General features: G+C 36.0%; 1 protein-coding gene across 1 annotated transcript in view; it reads right to left on the bottom strand.

The window, feature by feature from the left end:
* Window positions 1-17,700, bottom strand: part of kl-2 (dynein heavy chain 2, axonemal kl-2) — a 43,874-nt gene that overhangs the window by 11,099 nt on the left and 15,075 nt on the right. The window contains exons 21-45 of the mRNA XM_018544515.1: window positions 16,768-16,988; window positions 16,562-16,676; window positions 15,703-15,874; window positions 14,070-14,245; window positions 12,942-13,104; window positions 10,495-10,719; window positions 9,700-9,988; window positions 8,907-9,044; window positions 8,507-8,677; window positions 7,916-8,207; window positions 6,982-7,073; window positions 6,675-6,878; window positions 6,388-6,593; window positions 5,922-6,107; window positions 5,254-5,473; window positions 5,008-5,174; window positions 4,634-4,854; window positions 4,454-4,563; window positions 4,237-4,352; window positions 4,062-4,162; window positions 3,728-3,876; window positions 3,209-3,508; window positions 2,030-2,317; window positions 897-1,087; window positions 84-259 (exon numbers count right to left, since the gene is read on the bottom strand). Of these exons, the coding sequence (XP_018400017.1) occupies window positions 84-259; window positions 897-1,087; window positions 2,030-2,317; window positions 3,209-3,508; window positions 3,728-3,876; window positions 4,062-4,162; window positions 4,237-4,352; window positions 4,454-4,563; window positions 4,634-4,854; window positions 5,008-5,174; window positions 5,254-5,473; window positions 5,922-6,107; window positions 6,388-6,593; window positions 6,675-6,878; window positions 6,982-7,073; window positions 7,916-8,207; window positions 8,507-8,677; window positions 8,907-9,044; window positions 9,700-9,988; window positions 10,495-10,719; window positions 12,942-13,104; window positions 14,070-14,245; window positions 15,703-15,874; window positions 16,562-16,676; window positions 16,768-16,988 (4,689 nt within the window). The remainder of the gene's footprint in view (window positions 1-83; window positions 260-896; window positions 1,088-2,029; window positions 2,318-3,208; window positions 3,509-3,727; window positions 3,877-4,061; window positions 4,163-4,236; window positions 4,353-4,453; window positions 4,564-4,633; window positions 4,855-5,007; window positions 5,175-5,253; window positions 5,474-5,921; window positions 6,108-6,387; window positions 6,594-6,674; window positions 6,879-6,981; window positions 7,074-7,915; window positions 8,208-8,506; window positions 8,678-8,906; window positions 9,045-9,699; window positions 9,989-10,494; window positions 10,720-12,941; window positions 13,105-14,069; window positions 14,246-15,702; window positions 15,875-16,561; window positions 16,677-16,767; window positions 16,989-17,700) is intronic.

The raw sequence follows: 17,700 nt of genomic DNA, 5'->3' as shown, positions 1-17,700 counted from the left end.
GAGAGCGTTAAAAGCAATAAGTTTTTATAGATTAATCTGATAAACGCCGGTGATAATATATCACTGTCGCGTGCGCCGTGTACCTATCGTTACGAGGAATTCTTCGCACTCCCTCGTAGATTTATGAACTTGCTGCTGAGTGACTTCGAGCTCCGCCGCCATTTCTTTAACTTTCACCCGGGTATCGTCGATCTTCGAGAGGCCGCCGCGAAGTTTGTTCGCTTGATCTGCTAAATCTTGTCTCTTTTTCTTCAACATTCTGCGTGATTCGAATACCACCTTTATTTTATTTTTATCGAAAAAGTGTACCAAGAAACTTGCTATAAATACTATTTATATCAGATGTAATTATGTTGTTTTAAAATATCGGAAATGGTTTGATAGTATATACAGTCGCAAAACTAATTAGTCAGACAGTCATCATTATGTTAATTTCATCAAACTATTTTCTGGATGTTAAAAATTGTAGTCCTGGCATTGCCATCATGCTTGAATTTTCTACATAATTATTTTGATGATATATAATAACAAAATTATTTTCAGATCTGTATCTAGCTAAATTTTTTAATTATTGTTGATTCTATTAATTATGTGTATGTAATGTGTGTACAAATAGATTCTCTATAAAAAAAGACAACAATAATTTCTTAATAAAAGTGTCATTGTATATTTATATAATAATCTTGAGTTGTTGAAGCTCTGAAGTACCTTCACCACCTGTCATATCGTCGTGCTTAAGCACGCGAAATATCAACTTTGTTTTACGATCAGTAAACTTTAATCGCTATTAATTTAAAAACTATTATAGCTTTGATATTTTCGTTTTATATTTGTGTGTGTATGTGTGTACCTATATACATATATATATATATATATCGCATTTGTCCAATGCTCACTCTTTATAACCAACTACCAGCTCGATAAAATTCACAGGAGTCACGTAATTGTAACGCTTCATTTCAGCGGCCATTCTGCGAGAGAACTGGGACACTGTGTCGTGGATCAAAGAGAATGATGCTGCAATTCCATCGCGCATTCGGTCCTGCAACGGTGGCAATGGAATGGCCGTCGCGGATTGTCGCGGTTCCTGCAGAAAAGTGCATCCTCGTAACGTTCGCGTTCGTTACAGTCGCAGTATAAATTTTTTAACCAGCTATACCCTATATCTCTATCGTTGCTTCGTGCTTGCTGGACGTAATAAAATGGTTCCGTATAAAATGCGTTCATTTTATACCAGGATTAACAGGGATCCCTTATGATACGCATTCGCTTCATCGTCTAATATTCTCCAAATTAAAGCCAACTGCATTTAATACATGATTATTTCAGACGCGCATGATTATCCATTCCATTCGAAATTTTTACTCGAATATTATGACGAGAAAGTATCTTCGTTTTGTGATATTAAAAAAGGAACGTAATAGCACCAGAAGTCATAAATGCATTAAGACTAAAAGCTGCATGAATAATAAATAGTCTAGAAATGAGACTCCGTTTAAGAAGAAATTCTTACACAGAAATGAAAGAAACTCATTACCGTAGTTATTATACATATATTAAAAATATATAAAATTTTATAGATTTATCAATAGCGAATTATAAAACATTTGTTTGAAATTGATTGAAGTATTTGCCTAATTGCGAGACAATATATATTTCTGTGTATTTTCCGCATATCGTGCACTTCTTAATAAAATTTTATTCGCGAGACCTGGAATGAAATGAGTACAAAATTTTCCCGGGCATCTTGACGAATTATGAATATTAAAAGCATTTTTGAGGTATCCAAGCGACCAATCTCAGCCTCCGCCGACGCGAAGGAAAGAAATGCGCCAGACGTCCGTATCATCAGAGGCAAACCGTAGATGGGAAAATAATCGGATTCGTTGAAATGGTCGGCAAGAAGAACGGGGAGCGGAAAGATAGGGGAGGGAGGAGGAGAAGAAGATTGGTGGTAGGAAACGCGCGTTGATCGTAAGAATCGAATCGAATGGAATCGATCGCGCGGAAAGGGGAAGGGCGTACCTACCACTTTATTTTCGCCGGTGATAGTGAGCGTCAGATTGAGATTCATGAGGAACTTGTTGCCAACTTCGAGGAGAGCTTCTCTCGGCCATTCCAAGAACCAATCGATGGTCGTGCAATTGATCAGGGAAGGGTACTGCCGTAATCTGTTCCTGAAGGCATCGCCGATCGGGCTCATGCACAAGATCAAATGCATATTGGCACGCGCCCTCTCGATCAGGAAGGAATATACCGTCTCAGTCGTTGGTGTCTTCCCATTCTTCGTTACTTCTTTTGATAGTCTATTTTTAATCTAGAAAACGTAATATATCTTGGAATAATACCCCTCTGTACTATCTTCACAATTTCGTATAGTTAAATTATTAGACAAAAGAAATTTGTGGCTTTATTAGGACATTTAAACTGCTTGAATTGTGCATATATATATTTATATACACTATTTATATCTGTATTACGCGTTAAATATTTTTACTCTTAAATTACCTTTAATATGTGCTATTTATTCGCACATAATTTATATAAATTTATCTACACTTTTTATTTACTTGTGCTTATAATTATTTAAAAAAGGATTATCTCTGGTATCATTTAAAAAAATTGTAGGAAATATGCATTTTCTGTATTTGCTTTAAAAATAACGTTAAATATAAAAATATTATTCCGGATAATATTTTAAATATAATTTCCAAACTTTTATATTTATAAAACAAATTTATAAGACTACATTGCTTTATAAAATGATTAATCTATAATAATAATTCGATTAAACGTGTTCTAAAGAATTTCTAACATACGATAATTCCGGTGATCTATTATAATGCATTGATAATAATATTGAGTTAATGAACAGAGCAATATATATTTTTACATACCATTGTAATATTTTATTAAATATAATATTTGTATGATTAAAACATCCTTGTGATTTTAATAATACAAAAATAATTTTTCAAACATTTTTAACGTATGTATTTCATGACACAAGATAAGCAAGAAGAATACGAGATAGAATAATTAAATGAGATGTAAATCTCATATGAAATTGAAAATGGCACTTCCGTTATCTTTTTAATTTCCCTGATTTTCTTTTCCGAGAAAAAACTCTCTAATAGAGAGTAACGTTACGGATTACATACAGATGCAGATGAAATGACAGTGGCGTAGAGCGTATTAACCGACTTACGTCCTCCATTTCGTCGCTCTTGTAGAGATTAGCCACTTCGCCAGTACTCAGCATATTGTTGACAATCTCCAGAAACTGCTCCTCGACTACTTGAGTATCGCTGAAGAGGAAACTGGTCGGTTTGTTCTCCATCCCGGTTATTGAGTATAGAGTCTTGAGATCCTCACGAAATTCCGGCGTCCTATATTGCGCCGTAACGGCAATTTGATAGGTGGACAGATCGCACATGTAACTGCCGATACGCGAAAGTGATTGTCTGCCGCTACCACCGATTCCAACCAGAAGAACATTACCACGAGGCTGTAGAGCAACAAATCTCAAATTTACAATGCTATTTGAATTAGGAACCAAATATCGAATTTAATAAAAAAATATCGTGATATATGTGTATAAAATATATAATGCTATAATACCATTACTGTATACTTTTAACAAAATATCGTCGGATAAAACGTTACCGTTATATGGCACGCCATGTGAATTACTAACCTGCGATATTACACGAACAATACGACATACATGTTCAATCGCATCGCGAAACAGAACGAGATCGAGGCGCACTACGCCAGGAGAAACATTGTACTCATCCATCTGTTCTTCCACGTAGCGCCTTATAGAACCAATATCACGAAGATCTTCGTATATATCCCAGGCATTCATGAAATTGCCTGTAGATATAATTCATTTTAAAATGTCTTGATTTTCAAAGTAACATAATAAAGCCAATAATAAAATAATAAACGAACAAAATAATATTAATAAAACAGTAATCCGATATATATTAAATATTAATATCAATGGACAGCTAGTGAACAGAGTTAACGTCAAAGGTGGAGGTATTGTGCGTGTTTACCGAAAATGGGACATCTTTTTTCCGGACAGACATTATGGAAGGTCAACTCGAAGTACTTTCCGAGCTGATCGTTCAGCTGAGTCACGAACCACTCTCTGTCCCTGAAAGAAATTGCTCGGCATTTTTTTCTTCTGTATCCCAGGGCAAATTAAGTTAATACCCCTTGAGCGCTTACTTCTCGTCAATAAGCCGATCGCAGAAAACTCGGAAACACTCGTGGACCCACAATCGCAGGAAGGTCTGTCTCGAATACTGATAGTCCTTATGGCTGCGCAGCAACCCCTGGAAGATCTGTCGCGGATCGATACTAATTTTTGTATCTGCTGTCATATCTACTTTCGTGCGATTATCGCCAATTGCTTGTCGATTTTTAATCGTGATACAATGTTTACCTTCGAAATGTCTCGCAAGTTAAATAAGTAATGCATCTTTGTTGGAGTAGGAAGCATCTTCTGGATCACATGATTGTATAAATCGATCGAAGCGAACGTTATCTCATTTGCTGAGATAGATAAAAAAACATTTTATGTAATTGTCAATTACGTTTAATCGGAATTATATTCTGAGCTTACATGTTCCTTTTACTTCAGCGTGAAATTCAGAAAGCTGTTGCTTCAATATCGTGCTATAAATTCTTATGATCTGCTTTTCATTTGGAAAAGTCATGTTAATGACATTGAATTTCGTAACTAATCTGTTCGTGATGACATTACGGCCTCCACCAGGTGGTCCCATGGCAGTTATTAATTGTATTCTCTCGATGTATTTTCTCATTCGCTTCTGGCGATCGTACCTATCAAGAATATTTTATACATTTGTCGCAATAGATATTTCATTTTTACATATTTCTTGTAACGCTTTTGCTATCTTTTGTCGATTTTTTGTTGTTGTTTATTTTCAGGTTTTTCGTCTATTTTATTTTCTTACATTTTTCGTGTAATATTACCAAAATCCGTAATCGATCCACTGTCGAATCAATTCCAACGGTGGTTGCGATCCGTATTTTTCCTTCATAGGCATATTAAAATCATCCATAAAAACGATCATAGTCTTACTACTCGTGGGAACATAAACTCCTTTCTTTCGTTTCTCCAGCCTGCTTTCTATTGCATTCTGAACCAAGAGAGTCAATGCAAAACGTTCATTCAATATTTAGGACTATTATCCATTCAATATACGTTCAGAGCCTTACTTGTACATTACCGGATGTAGTTTGGGCCGACATATTTACAAGCAGAACAGCGTATTTTGTGTCGTCTAGAAGCTCAAGTACCGAGTGGATAGTGGACGTTTTTCCTGTACCCACCGGACCCACTACGAGTACCGGAAAACCATTCGATAGAAGAGAACTTACGATGTAATCGTATCGTATCGTGTCTACGGTAGGTACTATTATCTTGTGGAATGGTAAGCTATATATTGAGTCAAGGCTATATTAGATTTCGACGGGAAATAATATAATTATTAGCATTTAGCAATTTTTTAATTAATGGACGTAAATAAATACAATACGTGTATAATTAATTTAACTTGAAATCGTTCCTTTACTTTAAAAGTAATACAATAAAAAAAAGAAGTTTTTCAGAAGAGAAGAAATAATACTTTTCAACTTAATAGAAAGTTATTGATAAATCAAATAATATTGTTAAAAAAAGAATATGTTCTTAAAAACGTAATCATTATTGCTATTTTCGTTTTTTTTTTTTAGTATTAACACTACACAAGTTACAATCAATCAAAAATATTGTGAAAGAGATTACAATTTTAAAGTATATCTTTTAAGAAAATAAAAAACAATTTATACTTTTTTTTTAGATAAAATTAAAATTTCAGACATATTATAATAATTAAATGATTTACCCGGCTTGAAATTTCCATACGGGCGGTAATTTTTCTTTCCATAAAATAAAAGTCCGCAGACGTGCATCCACGTAATATTCGTAGACTGTGTCCCGTAGCGGAAAGAAATTTTCAATTTCTCTTATAAATTTATCCATTTTCTGGCGACCATCCTCATTGACTGAGGCGCATAGTGACCATATCATGCTACAACGTAGAACCGCATGTAGTTATTTAGCGCTCTCAAACACTATTACCATGTCATTAACTTAGAACTTATAGTTTAATATGACTTGCAAACCACCGGAGAGAACTGCAATATCAGTGTCACTTGGAAATGTCCAGGAGCAACTGCTAATATTCGAACTCGTGCTTGGATGGTGATTGCGAATTTGTAATTTTGTTTCGGCGAAGTGGGGTTGTCGTATCCCGTGTAGTTCGCCATCGCGTTTATTAAAAACGAAAAAATTCAAGAGGCTAAACGTACCAAAAGAAAAACCACATTTTACATATGTTGGAGAAAACGTTGCGATCCTCGCCTAATTCCACACCATTTTCCGGAGTCGCGAGTACTTCGAGAAGTTTGCAAAGCGACTGAACGGCATTTAATTCGGTGACAGGCACGACTTCCTCGCAATTCTGTCGCTTAAATCTTAAAGTGACATTGACGTGACTCTCGAACAGCCGATTCATCTAATTGAAAAGTAATGAAAATGTTACGCTTCACTGGTTATGGCGATAATTTTTAATTAACTTTAGGAAAGTGTCTCTTACTTCGTCGACGAACTCCGATTTGTCGTTATACTTTTGCAACCACGAATCGACATACGGTCGCCAACCAAGATTTTTGTAATCATTATAAATCATGCCCGCTCTAGAAATCGACGCAGGAGAGGCGGCAGTCAAGTCTTGTACCTCGAAGAGCAACGAGACTTGATCGGGCATAACGATTCGATCGTTATTTACCAGGGTTAGTACCTTAAAACGCAGTGGTTTTATTTTCAGGAAAAGCACTAGTTAACCTTATGCAATTTCACCCCAAGGAAAAAACGAAGAGAAGTAAAGGATAGACGAAGTATACCTTGTTGTCATCCATGACACTGTTCATGTTCTCAATCCAATCAACGTCCACGGGTCCGTCAAAGAGGATCCACTTTTCGTCGGGGGTATCCTCTATCAAAAGAGCGTTGAATTTTATAGTAGCATGTTTTCCGAGCATAAATTTCGCGTTAGCGAAACAAGCTTCCATTTTAATGATTTTGCTCGTATCCTTCTTCCCATTTTACTTTCATTATATATTTATAATTATCAAATCCCGAGAGTGTTACTTTTATGTTACCTAATTTTAATATGTATGATGCAATACTAATATTTTATTCTGTGCATTTACATCCCATAATTGTAATGAATTTGCATAAATCGCATTTTGTTTTCAGGTTTTATGTACAAAATATACAATATCTGATAATTCTAAATTATGGAGTAAATGGAAGATGCTTTCTATTTAGTATGGTAATATAAGTTGACACATCGTTTTATTAGTAACAAAGACAGAACAGTTTTTGTGTCGATTTATGATCAACATTCAAATATATATGTCGCTTCTTCACTTAGATATGACACAATTCAAAAATTAAATCTCAGAAAAGGAAAAAATTATTTTTTAACTTGACAAAAAATTATTCACTAATCAAATATTGATAAAAAATCTTAATACAATCAAATATCTCTTTTTGTCATTTTTGTATTACAACTTAAAAAAAAAACACTTCTGATTGTAATCATTTTGACAATTTTTTATGAAGTTAACTTTTGATGATATAATGATTTAATTCATTCACGGTAATAAGCAGAAAATTATCTTTTTTTAACTATGCCACCTATGAAGTAAAGAAGCGATATCTTATTAGATACATCTTAAATATTTTGTATAAATTATTGGATACATGGCTTCTTAGTGTCTAACATACTTATTACATTACACATATTACATTGCAATCAATCAAGCGCTTTACCGGAACAAGTTTTCCGCATGATGGACGATATCACTCCGTCGAGCCATTCTCCGGTGGAAAGATTGTACTCGCCGTAGAGTTCACCGAGACTCAGTGCCTTAGGATTAATGGGATGTACGTGAACGGTGTTAAAGCCCGGCTTTCCATCGCTCTTCATTGTCGTCATCGTATTCTGTAAAATCTTCCACGTTGCGGTTTTTGCGGTGTTCGACGCACCGACGATCATCGTTGAGTGACGCGAGCTTTTCGTTTCGTACAACTCAATGACTTTCGTCACCATCATAGGAATTGGCTGTAATCCGGATAACGTAGGCAATTGATTAATCTCAAAGTAACTAGCTAAATGACTTACCCAGTGATTAATCCTGATGATTTCCAAAATTATATTTTTGCTAACGTTGGAGATTAAATTCTAATCAAAATGATAATTTGGGAAGGATATTAGTTTTACAGACACAAATTGATATTTGTAAGCGTTGGATCAGCATGAAAAATTTCTCGGTAAATGTCCTTAGGGCTATGATATATAAAAATGCGTTGGTCGCTTCCAGTAAGCGAGAGTTACGTTATATCCTTTCCTAAGTAGATTACCTGCAGCTTCAACTTGATTGCCTCGCTGGTTATATAACTGATAATTTCCTCGTAATCCACGGTCGGTACGTCTACGTTGGGGAAAAGATCTGTGGTGATATCGAGGAATAGCGGTAGGTCATCCGAGGTAAGCTTGGCAACATTCATATCTTTCATAGCGAGGATAATTATCTAGATAACATTCAACTTGGCTAATGCAAGTTCACGGTAAATGTTCGTATAGCACAAGAAACTGTTGCGTTTCCGTTGCTTTGTAAAGATTTCAGATAAATGTAATAGCATAAAACATAACAAATAAATTTATATTATTCTTTTTCTTCAATATCTGAGCAACATTTTGTTGCTTTTGGAATAATAGACAGTAAAATTCATGCAAGAAATTAAATTCATGAATAGATACCTCTTCATCAGGCAAATTGGAATACAGTCGTTTCTTTTTCCCAGCATATCGAGTCAGTGTTACTATACCTCTCAATCCGAAGTCGTAATGGTATTGCTTACTAAGCTGCTGCTGGGCGAGTGAGTACAAAGTAAAAATCTACAAAGAAAGCATTATGTAGAATTTTCAGCGAATCTGATATTGAAGTAATATTGAAATTACTTCAAATAAGTAGAAAAAGTGAATTAAAAGTAAACGATTTATTTAGTTGATTTAACTGATAATTTAATATTATAATATTAAATAAATAATTTAATATTTAATGATATCATATATTGTATTATATTATTATTTATAATTTAAAAAATTGAAGGGTTTTCTACAAAAGCCAAAGAAGCCCTAAAAAAAATCTAGATTATGATGTCAAATCGTTTTGTATTAACAACGTCATATATCGTGTACAATTTTGTTCTGAAAAATCAAACAGAAAACGGAAATTATAAAGCCGTGTCCACACTTGCCACAGAACATCGCAACTGTGACGCCGTCGAGTAACATCCATCGTAACATCAGTGTACAACCGCGTTACACCTGACGCGATATCGTCATGTTAAATATTCGGTGCGATGTTACAGGATACTATCCACACGTTGCGTCAGTATTGAAGTTATATAAATTTTATATGTTATTTTTAATGGGGGGAGGTCATAAAATATTTATCAAAATAACTATAACTTTATAGACTTGTTTGATTTTTGTAAAAAAATTTAATTATTTATGCTACAATTAAAAGTCGTTTAAATTTGTGAATAACTTTTCTGGCTAATGTGCGTGTGTCTCGAAAACCTTCGCCGAATAGGTTGATTTCGGCAATCATGCAACTATCCGGCACCATCATCGAGATTGGTCGAAACATAGACTTTAAATTGTCTGGAAGCTCAGTACGTCCGGCGTAACCAGGATTCATTGTGATGAAGATGCCGCAGGTGTGTACCAGAGGTATAGCGGTGCCGTCGAGAATGAACCTCGTAAGTCTCTGGGCGAGAGCGGTCAGTATCGATAAAATCTGTTGCGCCACTACTGATAACACTTCGACGTTAATTCTGCGATTAAGAAAAAGGTGTTCGTAGCCTTTCTTTATCTGTCTTCTTATCTGCAGTTTTTTTTTTCGCGTTACGTGGTAAGAAAGCTATTTAAGAAACTAATTAGCTTTGCGTAACGAAAAATAAAAATCCCTCACAGACATCCAATACTGGCCAATTTGATACTGAAAAGTGATGATTAATTACTTATTTTGAATATTAAAGCACTAAACAACGGTATAAAATAAGTGCTTAATTACTACCTTCCAGTAAGATTCTGTAAAGGATGAAAAAAACAATTTTGATTCTGTTTTCACTAAATATATATTTAATATATCTCTTATCTAAATATATCGCAATGGTGACTCACGTTAGGTTAAATTTGGCGCTATAGATTTAACAGTGAAATAAATATATGTATGTTACTTTTTTAGCATACCTACGCATTATCAGATTTTCGCATTTTGATGAGGTCGTTTTTATATATATTTGTGAAAATACCCTCAAGAGTTACACGAGGTATTTACCGATTGAATTCGTCAAAGCATCCCCAGGCGCCTGTTTGCGACAGTCCGGAAAATAATCTACGCATGTTTTTATAATCCAGGCCTTCTGAACAATTTTGTACGATTACGTTAAAACCCAGAGCTTTTCCCAGGTCTTTTACGGTCTCAGTTTTGCCAGTACCCGCAGGTCCCTTTGGACTACCACCGCGATACAAATGAAGAGCAGTGGTCAACGTAATATAACATCTGCAGAAGACATAAATGCAAAAAGTTATTTTTAATATACGATAATACGTGATGTATATGCAGCAAGTGGGAAATTAACGTGCTTTAAATATATACCTAATCTGCGATTACTAAACTGTGTGTGTACAATTATTATAAATATTACTTTATAAGTTTGTATATATATTAAAAAATAGATAGATATGTTTCAAAAGTAATGTTTAAGCAATAAAATAAGTGTATGTACTGCCACGTTTTATCAAACGCAGGGATTATTATGTTTCTTGCCCGTATGGATGCGACGAGAATCTTCATGCAATTTACGATGAATTGGCGGAATATCCCGACCATCAGACCCGTATTCCGAGAACACAGCTGCAATTCTGGCATTCGATTCGAGGAATACATCAGAGGATGTACATATGCTCCAACGCGGTTTGCGATTTAATGCGTCTATTCGAAACACAGTATATAGTTTATCCACCTTCGAAGAAGGGAAATGGGTGGCATAATAGGCACGGAAAAGATTGAGAGTCTCTCCTACATGCTTGGAACGCAGCGGAAAGTGGAGCGCGTTGTCTTCTTTCCGCAAGACAAATCTTTGGGACCGCGAGAGCGGATAAACGTATCGAGATGGCAATCGTCGTCTATAAATTAAGGCAACAAGAGCGGTAGCCTTTTATCGCGATTAAATCGATACCACGTTAAGCAGCGAAGAGCAGGACGTCGCTTGTTTCCGCGTATACATTTACCCTTTGATGTAGCGCAGCGCGCGAAGTGTCCTCCTTTCGAAGCCGCTCTTGAGATCGCATTGTCATTATACCGCCTATTACATCGAGAGCTGCGTCAAGTTATATATGGCTATGCGTATTCGCGATATTACGCGTCGCATCGATCGCAATTGCATCTGCGCGAACTCTAGAGGTGTTTTGTGCCGAGTAATTCGCGAAATACACATTCTTTTGTTGAATACAATTAATTTTAAATCATCTATTATAAATACATATTCTTGATAACGTTATACAGTAATTGAATTTTTCTAAATATTTGTTATATATATTTGTTTACTAGATATCTAGACACCTTCAATTTTTTTGAAATAAGATCCAGATTTTAAGTTCTTATGCAGAACACTTGTTTGAATTAAATGATCATCGCATTGCTTCAATGTACCACGCGTGTGACATTGTTCACCAAGATTATAACTAGTTACGTGAAGTATGATATTGCGTGGTAAGTATATCATGAGTTTACGACCTTGCCTAAATCATGTAACGTGAGCTATTTAGTGCGATCAGTATCGCGAGAAGTTCCCTCATTAAAATACAACGGCCCACTTAAAACTTTACCTAATCGGACATGTGTAGAACGGTGTCAAGCAATTGCCGTAATCGTCAGCCTCGCTGACCTAACCAGGATTGTATTACACCGCCAATGTGTCGAACAGTAAGCATTACCCACGCCGTCGTGTGTTACCCACGCGCGTGACAGACGAAATTACGGCTGGCCACGATCTGGTGCCAACTACGTGACTAACTATAGTGCACTAGAGCGATAACCACTGAGAAACTTCTGTTTCAACATTGCTAAACGGGGCGGAGTACGGCAACTGACTAAATACGTCGTAACGTAACGTCACAAAGTAATTTTGCAAATGGTTCCGCAATCGAGTGCATGTACATATGCCATTACTTGTATTTACCGTACAAATTCACTTGAGCGACTTATATTTTTACAGATTATTTACTATTTTACTGTATGAAAAGTGAGTGAATTTTGGCGATGTCGTGCACTTCGATAAAATTACCGATCTTCTTTAACTTAGCGAAATGTATCATTCTACTTTCTGTCAAAATTACACAAGATTTTACTTTCATATCTATATGAATATTAAAGAACTTCTTCCATTATGTGGGATAAAGCTCTTTAATATTTGATTAGATCGCATATAGTAATGAATCGCATATTGATCGATAGATGAATAATAAACTACTGAATATCTGATATTTAGCTGAAAAAAGGCCGCCAGAATTAGTAAATCGATTTTTCAGCATTATATAAAAGTCATCGCTATTTTTAAAATAGAATAGAATTTCTTTTTACAAACTTTAAGAAATAAATTGTGCTAAATAATTTACTTGTTAGCAGAAAATAAAGTGAAGGTAATTAAAATAATAATTGTAAAACAAGCATCCATCACGTTTGACTTTTTCCAATTAAATGAAATATTTGGAGAAACATACCGATCTGTCAAGGGAGTTATTACAAGTCTTCCGGTGTTACCCAGATATTCGTGTCCGTATATGAAACGAGTGTTTGTTTGTCGAACAATGCAATCTTCGATATCCGTTTCCCAATAAAATCTTAGCTGCGACTGCCACTCGAAATCAGTCACATCTTTACAATCTGGAAAATTTGGAAAGTTTGCTGTCGCCTTTTCTCGATTTCCCGTTTATTTTTCATGAAATAACGTAAAGAACATATAAAAATAAACAAGAAAGATTACATAAGTCAAACTATTGCTTTACAATATTATAATAGTGTTGCAGAAAATATAAAAATTTAATCTTCTTTTTCTTATTTAGTTTATGAAATGGAAGGAATAACTTGGAATGCCGCAATTTTTGAAAAAGAAATTTGAGTGTTAGTTGAAATTGTAAATGCTTTATTATATTATATGGAAAGAACGATTTTGTTGAAGTATCTAAAAATTTAGCTAGATACACGGATACAAATCTGAAAATAATTTTGTTAGACCATTAAAATAATTTTATACGAATCTGAAGTATTATAATGAGCAATGCTACAGGAAGTTTTGAACAAGATTTTAGCACGCAATTCAAGCGTTCTACATAATCAGTTTGATGGTCCGAGCAAAACTGTATCCAGATCCGTACCTAGCTAAATATTTATATATTTCAGCAAAACTGTTTTTTCCGCAAAAACCAGCAAAAAAGAATCAACACGTATAAAAGTTGTTATGCGTTAAAGCAGCAAAAATTTTTCGAAGCATATTTTTGTCGATTTCATGTTCTTTGAAAAAAAAAAATATATATTCGCTCTGTCACATAAGTATATTTTTTACAGTATTTTACAGTATTTTTCGAGGTACTATCGATACACACAAATTTACGAGAGGAAATGCGCCGGCGTTTCCTCACCACGGTGCATCATATCGCTAACGATATAATGCTAGGACGTGATGCGGTTGCGTCGCATGGTTCTATATAAAGTCCATAATTTGTTGTTACATTCGCGAGTACACATTGAATACACGTTGGTAAAATAAACGCATAGCGAACGAATATTGAATGAAGATAAAAGGTATGATCTTGAAGATGGAGCATATACAATTTGAATATGACACTCACTCATTTTGTACATCTTTTCGATGACATCTCTCGCGTGTATTTCGATAACGACGATGGCCTTGAGTTTTAATCGATCCAATCTATTCAGATTGCCTCGTATAGCTTCCGAGTATTTGTCTAACGCCTGATTCTGCCTCTTCCTTAGCTTTCGCAACGGTTTCTTTGAGTCCATCATCCTCAAGTGCGTGGGGTAGATCAAACAAAACTAATTAGGCTTAACGAAATAGCTAATTTATAATTTTGCGGCAACACTACCTTTATACAGGAAGTGAATTATCTCAGTGTATTTATGAATTATCTCAGGTATTTTGAAATAATTAGAAATAAAAACGCGGACATAGATACATATTTTTCGGAGTATTTTATAATAAGGGGTAAATATCATTTTTCACAAAAAATTATCAAATTTTCTCATGAACAATTTTAATGGTACGAAGGATATCGCGCAGGTATTTCACTTTACACCAAGTGCGCTAAAGTATGTCATTAGTTATGAAACCAAGAGTAACCACAACAATTCGTTTGCGCAAAACATTCACGTTCAGTATCTTAATGGAGTAAACTATGTCCTTAATATACTTCCAGTGCAGAAAAAAGGATCTAAGAGAGTAATACTTAACCCCTTAAGAGAGGTGGAAATGCACCTGCAGTTCCATTAAAGCTGCTCATGTGGAAGTTTAGTAATATTTCCTAAGAAACTTTTTTATTTGTCTTTTACAATAAAAATATGTATGTGTACTTATTTCACATCATTTTTCAAAATACTGAAAGTTTATTATATATACACCCTATATAATTTATCAACTCGTCTTTTTTTTTTTATATAAAAACCTCTAAAAACCTGGAGAAAAATTATCTTTATATCTTTCTTCAAAGAGATATTGTTCAAGTATTGTTGCCTTCCCTCTACAAAATTATTAACATAAGGTTTCTCATGTTCTTGTAAAGTTCAACGCGTCAACTAAAATAAGAGTAAAATGACGTAGCATTGCAATACACTTTTAGCAATATTGTTTCGCGCCGTCCGACGCATCCCTAGCGCGTTTTTATTTTTTCCAACCACGTGCGCCGTCTTTCGCGTTCTTTTTCCAAGACACTTGCACTCGTGCAAACGGAAAGGTATAATGTACGTTGGGCCTCGCGTAACACGAGCATTACTGCGGAGAGACCCGGGACGGGGGGGATTTTATTCGTTAGGTAGGGATACCGTTGTAGGTATGGGTTAAATTATTCGCGGTACGGCTAGTATATGCAAATGAGAGAGGAAAAGCGCTGCTGCCCGAGGTGCCGTCGTCGGATCGCACGACGAGACGTAGAATATGCAAAATTTCTCTTATTAGAGTTGCCGTGTCTCCTGTCTCCCTCGGCCATCCTTCTACCGCGCGCAGGAAGGCCTTTTCTCGCCCATATATACGTCACCATCTCGCCGTCTCGTTTCCTCCGACTCGTCTCGGTGTCCATCAGAACCGCCCTCACGTTTATCCCGTTTCCACCCTTCCCGAGCCGCCGCGTCGTGGCCTTCGGCCGACTCAGTTCGAGCTTCAAGCTCGAGTCAGCTTCAACGGCTCCCCCGTTCGCCTCACGTTCCATAACTAACGTAGCTAAATTTCTCATAGGCAACGCGGGGACTCACTTGCAGTGCAGCAGGGTACGCGTGCAGTCGCTCGTCCATTGGATTTGAGTGGACGTAATACTCGGCTGGCCTGGCCATTCTTTCACCCACCTGTCGCGTTTCGTGAGCATTTTTCGCAGCGCTGTCCGACACTGCCTCAACACTTCGCGCAGGGTCACTCTCATCGCGGCCTCTGCAATTGCCACCATTTTATTCACGAATGCATCTCGCTGCAAATTCCCACCCACTCACTCTCCACCCCTTCGCGCTATTTCGTTCGCGCATTTTTATCTCTCGCTAACAGAAATCGAAGTTGCACCCTGTTGTGTGCCCCAGGATAATTTACGGCGAGCGAGGGCCAATGTCGGGATTGAGCATAAATTATGGTCAATTTTCCACGTTGGCTTTTATTTACGCAGCGAATATACACTGTTGTAAATGCCACTCGGTGCCGAGCATACCGCAGGATACTGTAAATATTTGATGAAACCGCGTTCACACGTCGCTGATCTTTCTTCTAGTTTTCTGCGACGTGCATATAAAAGAAGTTTGTCGCTTCCATATTTCAAGTGGTGGAAATGCCATTTTCGATTTTGCAAAAAGCAATTTACGATCTTATAAATTCTCACGCGTACATATTTTCACAACGTGTGCACGCGTTCACGCGTGTATAGATTCCAATAAGGTAACAGGGAATAGGATTTATGAAGATAATACTTAAACTTACAGAACAGTAACTACTATGCGTCATAGAAGATAATCGGATTTTAAGATTAAGTCGAGATAGCTTCCAAGTTTTTAACATTCTCAGCCAAATGTTTTACATATATTGATTTATTAGTCATTCCCTAAGAATTTATTATTATAGAAACGAACTCACCGAGATCGCATAGCCAATACTCGACTTGTCCCTCCAAGAAGACCGGCTCGATAAACTCGATGTACTCTTCGTCGTTTGAGTACATGCCGTCAGCCACATGTTTCCCAGTCAGCGACTGAAAACGAAAGAGTTTCGATATTAAGGCTCTTGCAGACTGCGCGTTTATGCAGAGAAAACACGAACAAGACGATGGCGGTGGTGAATACCTTGCCGAGCTTCAAGAACTTGATGTTCGCGAAGAGTTTCCTGATGTTCGGTTGTATAAGGTCCGGTCGCTTAGAATGGGCCAGGATCTCCAACGTATCGTCGTTCGAGACGAAGTAGAGTCTTGGAAATACGCGTCTCTTGGTCTCCAGGTACTGCTCGAGCGCCAGTTGCAACGCCTCCAACTTGTCGTTGAGTTTGTTCAGGACTTCCAGCAAGCCAGCTAACAGGATCGCCGTGATGGAGAGCGGAGAAAAAATGCAAATGCTTTCAATAGAATAGATTTACATTATTTTACAGTACGCGTACGCGTCGCTCGATTTTTTATCCTTTTTTATTCTCTCTCCCTCTCCCTCCCTCTCCCTCTCTCTCTCTCTCTCTCTCTCTCTCTCTCTGTCTTTCTCTCGCTGTCTTTCTCTCGCCTTCTCTCTTTTTATCACCAAAAATGGACAGACGTACCCATTTACATTAATACTCAGACTCGTATTCTAGCTTAATTATAATTCTAATTCAACGCTTAGTATGATCGCGCATGGTAAATATATAAAATGTCTGTGTGATTTAATAATCTTTCTTATGTGATTAATTAATTATACTTTACACATATACTTACAATTAACACATACGTTTTTTTATGAAAATGTAGTGTTGAACTTTAAATAGAGAACTTTAAATGGAGAACATTTATAATGTTACTAGAATTTTTATCTTCTGTTATATCTATTGCATTTTTATTCACTTCTTAAATATTTGTTAAATTAGCCATAATTTATTTTTTAATTTTATATCTTTAACGTTTGGAATAAAATACAGGAATTTTGAATATATTTACATTTGTCCACCAAAAACTGAGCATTGACTCTTATGCACCCTTAATTTATTAGTTTCAATTACGAGAGTCCAAAAATTGTATTGCAAATGAATAATTAAATTAA

This window comes from Cyphomyrmex costatus, unplaced genomic scaffold, assembly GCF_001594065.2.
Source record: "Cyphomyrmex costatus isolate MS0001 unplaced genomic scaffold, Ccosl1.0 scaffold449, whole genome shotgun sequence".
Taxonomy (NCBI): Eukaryota; Metazoa; Arthropoda; class Insecta; order Hymenoptera; family Formicidae; genus Cyphomyrmex; species Cyphomyrmex costatus.
Note: the sequence above shows the minus strand (reverse complement) of the source record. Positions and strands in the feature narration are given on the sequence as shown.